The following is a 12,062-nucleotide window of genomic DNA, read 5'->3' as shown; positions in this document are numbered from 1 at the left end:
GACATTTTTCTATTAAAAAGATAACTAGCAGCACTCTTCAATTCCTCAAAGCAGAACCATCTTTATTTTATGTAAACAGGTTAAAACAACATGCTCTTAGGATGAATAGTGCTCAGAGAAAGGTAGGTTACTGCTGTTTCACGTTAACTCATTCTTCATCTGTAAGGTCAGATGAACTGTACAAAAGTGTGAAACAATGTAACCAACCTTTTTCTGAGCACTGTGCACCTCACCTGCATGCTGTATGAACTTGTTTACATGTAATAAAGATGTTTCTGATATGAAGATTTTGAGTGTGCTGCTATTCCTCTTTCAACGACAATTTGACTACTACTCTTGTATCCATTGCTGAGCATGTCTATTATAGTACTAGTAGAGATAAGCAAACTTCTCAAAAAGTTCTTGTTGTCACCGAACTAGTTCTGGACAAGTGACTTTTTCCAAGTGGTCCAAAAATTATCCCTTTTTGGGAGAAGCAACAGTTTTTTGGCCTGGAAACTGAAGAAACAATGGCTTTTTTCAATCTGTGAAAAATTAAAATTATACCCAATTTGGGTCCAAGCAACAGGATTGGCATTTTAGAAAGTGCACAAAAGAGACACAAAACTCTCTGTGCACGACTTTCAAATAAAACAGATTTTGCACTGACACAACAGATACAGAATGCTCTGTGAAGTGCTGCTTTACTGCAATTATGTATGCTCCTACTCCTATCCGTGTTATTTACTGCTTAGCATCCCTCACAGAGATCTTTACCTAGCACCAGTTATTTCTAAAATTGCTTGTGAAACTATGTGCATAGGCTTTTATAGTGATTTAGACATCACCCCTTTACTGTCTCCTGATTGGCTGCGAAAGGGTGGTTCATGGGATTTCCTGAGGCCTTGTGATTCTTCTTTCTCCTTTCTGGCATGTAGCTGATGTTATTATAGAAGATTCTGCAGAACCGAACCACCCAAATTTCGAGTACTAGACGATCTGACCAAACTCGGGTTCTATGGGTTTGGTTGGCTCATCTCTATCTCATCTCTATTCCTGAGAGATCTCACTGCTGTTGAATTTCACCTGAATGTCAGGCTATGTGAAGTGCTGTTGTCTTGCTGAAGGCTAATAACATTATTATGATCGAGAATCTAGTGGCCTCCATGAAGGCCTTTGTTATACTTAACATTACTCTTCTTCTTCTTGGTTTATTTAATGGGGGCCTTCTCATCCATGGTGTAGGGAAGAAATAACCTCTTTGTTTGTCTTTTTTCTTTGTCCCTTGGTATCCCATAGGTTTAGCTCCTATTACTTGATAGAACAGGCAGCTTGAAAATGATGTGACTATCATGTGTGAAGTAGCTAAGAGTACTGTGGAAAAGAGTTGTATCTCTTGCTTTTTATAAAATTATGCAAAACAAAAAGGAGCTTGGAATAATAAAAATCTTCAGACAATATACATATATACAGTATATACAACAATTTTAGGACATGTGTTAAAGTCCTTAGTAAATGACAGCAGAGTGCAATACCTCTTGCTTCCCTGGCTAATAACTCTCGATCACAGCAGGTCTCAGCAGTGAGACCCAGTACCATCAGCAACTTTTGACGTATCTGATCGACATGTTGGTTTGAAAGGGGTATACATTTTTTAAAATCAACTGGTGCCAAAAAGTTTAACAGATTTGTAACTAACTTCTATTTAGACATCTTAATCCTTCAAGTACTTATCAGCTGCTGTATACTACAGAGGAAGTTGTATGGTTCTTTTCTGTCTGACCACAGTGTTCTCGGCTGAAGCCTCTGTCCGTGTCAGGAACTGTCCAGAGAAGGAGCAAATCCCCACAGAAAACATCTCCCGCTCTGGACAGTTCCTGACAAGGACAGAGGTGTCAGCAGAGAGCACTGTGGTCAGACAGAAAACAACTATATAACTTCCTCTGGAGCATACAGCAGCTCATAAGTACTGGAAGGTTTAAGATTTTTAAGTAGAAGTCATTTACAAATCTGTTTAACTTTTTGGCACAAGTTGATTTAAAAAAAATGTTTTCCACTCGAGTACCCCTTTAATGACAGTACTTCTTTAAAACAGGGTGGAAAATATCATTCTGCATTCAAGTTTTATATCTACTTACATTTGAAGAATGCTATCTAAACTAACAACAAATAGTTAAATCAATTGGCAGAATTAACACAATATAGATAAAAGTATCTACACTATATACTTTACCTACAATTACAATATCAGGCAGAGTATTTAAGTCCTTTCCTATTCAGCCAACAGCCTCTCAGTCCCTCTGAAACACATATAATTAATCTTCAGGAATACATTGTGGAAATTAGTCATGTCAGACAGCGGTCATGCACATCCCAGTGGTAATGCCCATAAAGTGCGTTCCTTTATTAGCACATTTTCTTTTTCCAGACCTGATGTATTTTAAGAGACACTATTCACAGCTTCTTCTTTAAAGTCTCACATTTTTCTTCTTCAAAGAGAATTGTTCACCAAATATCAGAAAGTATAAGTAACTGAGTTGTCCTCCTGTATAAAGCCATTTAGTATTCTGCTGTAAGTCTGGCCTTATACATGGGTAAAGATATTAAATGGTAATCATTACATGCATAAAACTTTCTATAGACTCTGAATGTATATAAAGCTTCATAGTTACAAAGTAACAACACCTCTGATTAGTGAGTCTTAAGTAAAACGGCTAAACCCAAGGATGGTCGGAGGCGCACGGTCCCTCATAGACTGCAAATATATCCTACGCAGATTCTGTCAAAAGAATTTTAGCTGCTCAAATTTGAATTCCTTTGACAGCAATGGGACTCTGCTACACTGGAATTTCTGAGAGTAATTTCTAAGCAGAAATAGGCTAAGAAATTCTGTAGTCTGAACCTAGCCTTTGAAGCTTTAGCATTTTAATGAAGAACCTCAAATTTCAAGATTAAAGGGGTACTCCGGTGGAAATTTTTTTTTTTTAAATCAATTGGTGAAAGAAAGTTAAACAAATTTGTAAATCACTTCTATTTAAAAATCTTAACTTCCAGTACTTATCAGCTGCTGTATACTACAGATAGACTACAGAGAAATTTGTGAAGTTCTTTCCAGTCTGACAACAGTGCTCTCTACTGACACCTCTGTCCATGTCAGGAACTGTCAAAAGCAGGAGAGGTTTTCTATAGGGATATCATTCTAATCTGAACAGTTCCTGACACGGACAGGGGTGTTAGCAGAAAGCAGTGTTGTCAGACAGGAAAGAAATTCACAAATCTCTGTTTTATACAGCAGCTAATAAGTACTGGAAGGATTAAGATGTTTTAATAGAAGTAATTTACAAAGCTGTTTAACTTTCAGGCACCAGTTGATTTGAAAACAACTGTTTTCTACTTATTTCCACCAGAGTTCCCCTTTAGCAGTGTTATAGGTTTGAGAAGAACCAGACAGCTGTAAAAATCACTTAAGGGAGAAGTTTCTATCTCTTAGAAAAACGTGGTAAGACTTCATACCAAAGCCATAACACCCACACCTCCCTCCTTTGTCCCTCATTCCCCTCCGTTTACTTAGCTTTTTAGTTGATGAAAGAGTACACTATTATCTTATCCGTCAAATGAAGCTAAATTGCTCTAAAGAGGGGATCGGTTTCCATCTATATTTTATAACAGCTCAACATTTTGGAGGCATTGATTTTACTGATGATAAACAATATTTCATCTCCCTGATTCTACCTTTTTCAGAAGGTATTAGTAGATCAACTTTATAGGGTTGAGCCATGTCCTGTTACCATTGTTTAAAGTTTCAATCAGACTGAGATCTGTCCAAAATATCTATATGCCCTTGAGTATTGATTGTTATTCATTGTTCATGTAAGGAATGCCATCTTTTTTAGTTTTCCTAAGAAACACCCCACATGATGAATAAATAAGGAAATGTCATTGTTATCTTCAGGCAGTCATCTATTTATAGAACCAGACAAACGTTACTTTTATTGAAGCGAATATCACTTGCATCCAACCCTCCACACTCCATGATTATTTCTCTTTAGCCCACTGTACCCTTATTTTTTCCTGTTTAAGTGTCAGAATTGGTTTTATTTTGGCTTTTCTATGTGAAATTAAAGCAAAAGTCCCAAGTTTCAGTCCCAGCATGATCTTTAGTTTGGGAGATGTAGTACACACATGGTGAAGTTCCGTGCACAAGTCTCGTTAATCAGAAAAGGACTTGTGCGCAGAACTTTGATGAGTGTGGTACGGTTGCCTTTGTACGGAATCCTGTGTCTCCTCACACTGGAGTTGAATATAGTGCAGGTCCGTCCAGAGTAGCATATGTTTGCTATGGGGATTTTCTCCTACTCTGGACAGTTCTTAAAATGGACAGAGATGTCAGAAGAGAGCACTGTGCTCGTGATTCAGCAAAGAGCTCTGTGTTCCGAAAAGAACCTCCTCTGTAGTACTCAGCAGCTAACAAGTACTGGAAGGATAACGATTTTTTTTTTATTAGAAGTAATTTACAAATCTGTTTCACTTTCTGGCACCAATTGATTTAAAAAAACAAACAAACAAAAAACAGTTTACTTTACCTTACTTTACATTTTCTTTCCTAATTTTTTTTATGCCTTTCCTGGCCTACTTGGAAGTTTGCTTTCATAGCATTGTATATACATATGTATTTACACCAAATTTTACACCCAGCTGACGGAGAACAGGCCACACATTGGGCCTCATTTACTAAGCTGAAACCGACCAGATTTTGTCTGATTATTTTGGCGCAGAGTGTCTGAGACATGTCTGCGCCAGTGTGCAACAGTGTGTGCCTGGAAAATCAGAGAAACCCGACATTGCACTGTGAAAAGCTGAAAAAGGGCCATGGTCTGTTGCAAAGGGGGTATGTTCGGCCCAAAAGGGGCGTGGTTTCACAACCTGACTGATTTACTATTGAATTCAAAGAAAATCCTGTGGGTAAATGGCTGGAATAGAGAGGAATCCTGCAAGTCTGAAACAACTTTTCCTACTAGTAATAACCCGACACTCTTAGTAAATGAGGCCCATTGTGTTAGATTTGTATCTTGTAAGAATTTTATAATCCATTGTTTCAATGGACACTCTCTCATTGCACCATGTTTTGTTAAAATTTGCCACTTACAACTGCTCTTTAAGATTTGTAAGCATTTTCTTTTTTACCTATAGGCTAATTTGCATTTTTAGACTTTTGCCAGTATTAGTTTTAGAAATGCAAATTGCATATATTTTTTTTCTCTACTTGATCTGAAAAAAACATAAGCCTTTTCAAACATAATTTACTTTTATTTATTGAAATAATTAGCTATTAAAAATGGTTGAGTGTCCTCTCAGTGGACCGTATGCTTAATACAAAGTAAAACACCTGAGTGGACATTCTATAATTGTGGTGATTCCCTCATTACTGCCAGGAATCCTATATCCTTATTTTACAACAAAAATAACAATGACAGCATTTAGTTTTTGATTGAATTAGATGTAAAAAAAAAGTGATGCTAGTATTCCAGTTTACTTAGAAGAAACAAACAGGTGCCATTAAGGAGAGGTTGTGGGTATAAGCCTCAATTGCAGGGTCATGTATCAGAAAACTAACACTGACAGATCTCATAGAAACCCAGTGACTTTTGTTATCGTATTTTGATTTTCTAAACTATTGAGATATGCAGGTTATTGTAGAGGAACATATGTTTATTCTGTAAATGTAAAAGAATGAATTATACATTGTTGATTCACATATTCATGTACGCTGAAATAATGCCACTTAAAACCTTCATGTGCATTTACTTGGCATTATTGATGTCTCTTGTGACAAACTACATCATAGTAGGAGTAGTACGTTCATGATGCCATCACTGTTAGTCATTAGAGGAGAGGGAAGAACTAAAAAAATGAGTCAGAATTTAACCTAAGCAGTTGCATAAAAGAAGAGTACCATACAAGAGCATGTTTTGCTGTCGGTGATAGAGAGATTTTGCATTTCTTCTGTTGAAGAAATTTTAATTGTATTATACTTTATTATTAACATACATTTTTTTTATGTATTTTAGGTCCGTGACCAGAGAATTGTACTTCATGGGAGGAGTCATGCTTCACACGGCCACATTTTGCTGGCAAATAATCCTGTGTGTGACCATGGTCTTGGTCTATGTAGGATCCACAGTTGGATGTCCAGCTCGTTGCGAGTGCTCAGCACAAAACAAGTCCGTCAGCTGTCATCGAAGGCGACTCATCGGCATGCCAGATGGAATCCCTATAGAGACTAAAATTCTGGATTTAAGTAAGAACAAACTGAAAAGTGTTGGACCAGATAATTTTTCATCTTATCCTTTGTTGGAGGAAATAGACCTTAGTGACAACATCATTTCAAACGTGGAGATCGGAACTTTTAATAATCTCTATAATCTTCGTTCATTGAGCTTAAAAGGAAATCGCTTAAAATTGGTGGACCTAGGTGTCTTTACAGGTTTGTCAAATTTGACTAAGCTTGATATAAGTGAGAACAAAATAGTCATTTTACTAGACTATATGTTTCAGGGTCTTCATAATCTAAAGTACCTAGAAGTTGGAGATAATCAGTTAGTTTTTATATCTCATAGAGCTTTTAGTGGACTGCTTAGCCTGGAGAGGCTCACATTGGAGAGATGCAACTTGACAGCTGTTCCTACTGATGCCCTCTCACACCTTCACAACCTCTATAGTCTGCATTTGAAACATCTGAACATAAATGTTTTGCCTGAAATTGCCTTTAAGAGATTGTTTCGTCTTAAAATCTTGGAGATAAGCAACTGGCCTCTGCTGGACATGGTGCCTGCTAATAGTTTTTATGGTCTAAACCTTACGTTTCTCTCAATCACCAATACCAATATATCAGCAATTCCTTATTATGCTTTAAAACACTTGGTTTACCTAACTCACTTAAACCTCTCCTTCAACCCCATAAGTATTATTGAAGCAGGAGTACTGGCAGATTTGGTTCGACTTCAGGAATTACATATTGCAGGAGCTCAGCTGCGTGTTATTGAACCGCATGCTTTCCAAGGACTTCGGTTCTTGCGTCTACTTAATTTGTCTGAAAACTTATTGGAAACACTGGAAGAGAATGTGTTACACTCCCCCAAAGCTCTGGAAGTGCTCTGCATTGATAATAACCCTTTAATATGTGACTGCCGCCTAATTTGGATGTTACAGAAGCATCCTATGTTGAACTTTGGGAGCCAACAGCCAATGTGTGCTAGTCCAGACAATATTAAAGAAAAATCATTTAAGGAATTTCAAAGTGCTGTATTATCCTATTACTTTATATGTAAAAAACCTAAAATTAAGGATAGAGACATAGTACAGTTACATGTAGATGAGGGACAGAGGGTTCAGATGAACTGCAATGCAGATGGAGATCCTCAGCCAATGATTTCATGGGTTACTCCTCGTAGGAGGATGGTTTCTACAAAGTCTCATGGAAGAGCCACAGTTCTTGGGAATGGCACTCTGGAAATAAGGTATGCTCAAGTTCAAGACACTGGAACCTACGTTTGTGTTGCCAGCAATGCTGCTGGAAATGATACCTTCTCAGCTTCACTTACTGTGAAAGGATTTGTTCCTGATCGTTCCTACACCAACATGACCCCGATGTTCATTACGGAATTAAATGAAACAAACACCAATGGAACCAATACAAACATGACGTATTCCTTTGACCTCAAGACAATTTTGGTTTCTACAGCTATGGGTTGCTTTACATTCCTGGGAGTTGTTTTGTTTTGTTTCCTACTGCTTTTTGTATGGAGCCGAGGGAAAGGAAAGCATAAAAACAACATTGACCTGGAATATGTTCCTCGGAAAAACAATGGTGCTGTAGTGGAAGCAGACGTCACAGGCACTGTACCCAGGAGATTTAATATGAAAATGATATAGTGGGTAGTTACCTACAGAGCTTTGTTTACCCGTGGCATTGTTTCTACCCCTAATACAGCCTGGCAATTTGGATTGCTGGGTGGAGCAGCTGTATGCAGCTGACACTGTGTCAAATTGGTTTTATGGAATTGGAAAGACCATATGGAGCTACTTAAAAGAGGCCAGTGACCTATGGGCAAGAACCTGAGAGCATTTCATGGAGTTGTTTTACTACTTGTTTGCATTGCAAATATTGGCATTCTGGGGATCTCAGTAACAAATTGTTGGCTCATTCTCATGGACAAATACTCAACATTTTCTACCACTCTGAAAACAAAACAAGCAAACAAACCTACAGTGTAGGCTTTACATATGAAATGACACACGTGTCCAAAACATATTCTAGAGTGTACTTTGTATCTATAGATATCATTTGTTTAAGCTGAGCATCATTCTTTCTTGTTGGTTTCACTCTACAAATGAATTGGTATGGTTTATTTTATACACTTGCCCAACCTGAAGCAATACAAAGATGAGATTGTGCTTGGTCTCCACTAAGACTGACTTCAATAAGATCCACCATGGCTCTCATACTAAAGATCACATGCAGCTGATCTATGACTGGTCCATTTTACAGAAAGGCCTCAGTGGGTACCATTCGGAATGCCAAGATATTTTTATGTGTACACAAAAAGATCCATATTTCTATTTAATCTATCTAAATTCTAAAGATTTAAAATTGATTTTATATTTGAAATGACCTTGTCCCCTGTACAAATGTGTCTTTATAAGAATTACATTTTCAGCTGCATGGTTTTTAATATGGCAACCATGGGGAAAAAAACTATTGAACAAACATGTTTTTTTGTTTATATCAAACAGAAAACCATTTTAAGGCTAAACTGATGCTTGGTTGTATTTACTTGTAACAATATTTATAAGGACATGTACCTAATTTGATACAGAGCTGAGTTATTTTTTTATACCTAGTATCACAAATGATCCATTTACTGTAACGAAAAAATATATGGTCTTCACTCAAGCTGATAAACTGGAGGCTACTGCTTGACTGCTTTTATTTAGAAAGATTCAAGAGTGCAGATCAGAATAACCCAGTTGTATCTTATGGCTTGCAGTAAATGAAAACAAATTAATATTGTAGCAGTTACCTATATAAATCTGATACCAACTCATTTCTTGCAATACAAATAAATAAAGCTTAATAGGCTGTCCACTAAAAGTTATTAAAAGAAATGTATGCATAAAGCCATCGAACACATCAGTGTTTTGTTAAAAAAAGAAATAATTTTATATACAGTACATATATATGTCAAACACTATGAAAAAATAATCTATCTGTGCTTATTTCTATGATTGTGGCATTTAAAAAGTAAATTGCTAAGAAGAAAAGCGGTGTATTTTGGAATATTTTCTTTCTTCATAAAGAGAGGGTTCTTGGAATTATTCTGAATGTTGCACATTAAAATGTTTTTCCTTAAAGGGGTTATCCAGATATGGAACAGCGCCTCTACTGTTTATGGCATGTGTGAGATATTGTAGCTCAGATCCATTCCTTTAAATAGGTTTGAGCTGCAACACTTATCCCAATCCATAAACAGGAACGTTGTTTCTGAATAAAAAGCATCTTCTATTTTGCTTTTTTTTTCCCCAATGCATTTATGGTGGTTCATACAATTACATAGGAACTTTATTCATCTTAAAGAGAGAGAGAGATGTATTTATTTCTCCAATTGACTAAAATCATATGATTCACAGCTCCCATAATACAGTTGTTGACTGTATGTTTGTCAAATCAAAAAATCTTATTTGTTCTGCTTCATGAAAATAATGACCAAAGGGCTCAAAATCTGAAGAAATCATAATTCTTATTGACCCATATCAATTCAGCTTCATTATGTCCCAGTGCTGTAATGCTAATTCACATTGATCCAGATAGGAGTATCTGTTTATTAATGTTCCAGTCAGTGAAAATACCTGTAATTTGTGCAAACTTTGATTTGAATGCTTACATTTTACTTTCTAGTTATAAATAACTGAAACACTGATAACATTTGAAGTGCTAAACATGTTCAAATAACAGCCAAAAAGCATAATAAAATTGAATAATTCTCTATTGAACTGCATGTGTGGGCCTTTCTACCTAAAATATATGTTGTGGTTCTCTGCCTTATTTTATATTTTTTTTTATTTTTTTTGTAGTGCCCATCTATTATTGAGAACAATGTATGAAGAACTGGTAAAAAAGAAAAAAAAAGTACTCCTAGCCCATTAACCTGTCTAATAAATAAAAGTATATTGGTAAACAAAGTTATATTACCACCTTTCTGTGGTTTTGCATGCATACAAACTGTCTGGTTTATTTTCTTTATTGTTCCACATTTGTTAAATTCAGTAATTGAATTTCTCTTCCTACTGTACACTCTTGTTGGGATTTCAGCCAACTCTATCTCCCTCCTACAACACCCATGGTAGCCTCTTATATAGTAGAAGGCAGTTACATTTGGTTGAAATCCCAGCTAGAGTGTACAGCAGTAACAGGAATTATGCTCCAGAATGTACACCAAAGAGGAAGTGGGACAATAAAGAAAAACAAAGTAAACCATTTTCTTCAGGAGCAGAAGGAAAGCATTAAAGACTACAAATGTGAATAACTACCAATATATGTTCTAGACAATTGAAAATAGAGTTGAAAATAAGTTAATGGGTGCATTCTCAGATTCTCATGATCCCTAAATACATAAAATGATGTTCAGTTGAAATGGGTGCATCTGTAAAAATCTGTTCACTGACATTCATCAGGTGAAATACCTATTTTGGTAGAAATGCAAGTTGTAATTAAATTAAAAAAACATGGGAAAAATTTGACATCTTTGCTGTCACATGGTATTTTGTGCTGTTTGTTCATACTTCAGTTCCTTTTTTTTTTTTCTTTGCTCAAAGGCAGTTATTAAAAATCGCAACAGCTTTGGCATTTCTTCAGAGACAAATTTTGGTTTTTGGCCTAAAAAAAAATGCACCAAAGACTGATCCCCCCCCCCTCTTTTGTCCTCCATGATGACGTTTTTGTGGCATTTATTCTCCAAAAATAGTGCGTATAGGCCTTTTGTGATATGGCTTCTTCCTCTCTGTGTTTTTTTCCCATTACACGTCATTTGATTTATTATGTGACTTTTTTGACGCTTTTTTCTTCATTTTTGCACTTTAGTTTTTTTCCTCCTCCCCATCTAAAAATCATAACTCTTTAAATTTTCCACCTATAGACCCATATGAGGGCTTGATTTTTTTTTGCCACACCAATTTTATTTTGTAATGACGCCAATCATTTAACTACAAAATCTACGGCAAAACCCAAAAAAAAATATTTGTGGGGCAAAATTGAAAGAAAAACACCATTTTGTGACTTTTGGGGGCTTCTATGCAGTGCACTTTTCTGTAAAAATGATACCTTATATTTATTCTGTAGGGCCATGCGATTAAAATGATCCCAACTTATATAGGTTTCATTTTGTTTTACTTCTTTTAAAAGAATTATAACTATTTGTATAAAAATTTGCATGTTTAAAAATGTCTCCTTCTGACCCATATAACTTTTTAATCTCCTGTATACGAGGATGTATAAGGGCACATTTTTTACACTGTGATCTGAAGATTTTATCAGTACCATTTTGTTTTGATGGGACATTTTGATCGCTTTTTAAATTTTTTTTAAGGGTATATAAAGTGACCAAAAATACACGATTTTGGACTTGTATACCTCATTGGCGATTTAATTAACCTTATATTTCTTATAGCTTGGACATTTACGCACATGGTGATACGGTGATGTTCGGCATTAGACATGGGTACCGGCAGATAGTCTGTAGGTGCAAAATTGAAAGTGGATCTTTAGAAGGTGAGGTGGAAAATATGAAAGTTGCAAAAACGAAAGGTTGATAAAAATGTAAATAGTCCCTTTTTCCCATTTTACCCCCAAAAAGTGTAAAAAAATGTATTAATAAACATATTTATACAAAAAGGACTTAAACTGAGAGCAATTGCTACTGAAAAATATGCAAATTTTATTAGTATATCCAAAAAGTTAAAAACGTCACACACTTGTGACAAAAATGCAATAAAGTTAGAATACCAGATGTGTATGTATAAAGCAATAC

At 35.9% G+C, this 12,062-nt stretch overlaps 1 protein-coding gene across 15 annotated transcripts in view; it reads left to right on the top strand.

The window, feature by feature from the left end:
• The window catches only part of LINGO2 (leucine rich repeat and Ig domain containing 2), a 1,627,476-nt gene extending 1,616,707 nt beyond the window's left edge, over positions 1-10,769 (top strand). For all 15 annotated transcript variants that reach the window (XM_056521000.1, XM_056521015.1, XM_056521043.1 and 12 more), the window contains one exon: positions 6,048-10,769. In XM_056521000.1, coding sequence (XP_056376975.1) covers positions 6,073-7,911 — 1,839 coding nt within the window. In that variant the 5' untranslated portion in view covers positions 6,048-6,072 and the 3' untranslated portion in view covers positions 7,912-10,769. The remainder of the gene's footprint in view (positions 1-6,047) is intronic.
• The last annotated feature ends 1,293 nt before the right edge of the window (positions 10,770-12,062 follow it).

Source organism: Hyla sarda, chromosome 1, assembly GCF_029499605.1.
Source record: "Hyla sarda isolate aHylSar1 chromosome 1, aHylSar1.hap1, whole genome shotgun sequence".
Classification (NCBI taxonomy): domain Eukaryota; kingdom Metazoa; phylum Chordata; class Amphibia; order Anura; family Hylidae; genus Hyla; species Hyla sarda.
This window is presented reverse-complemented; position numbering and strand designations above follow the sequence as displayed.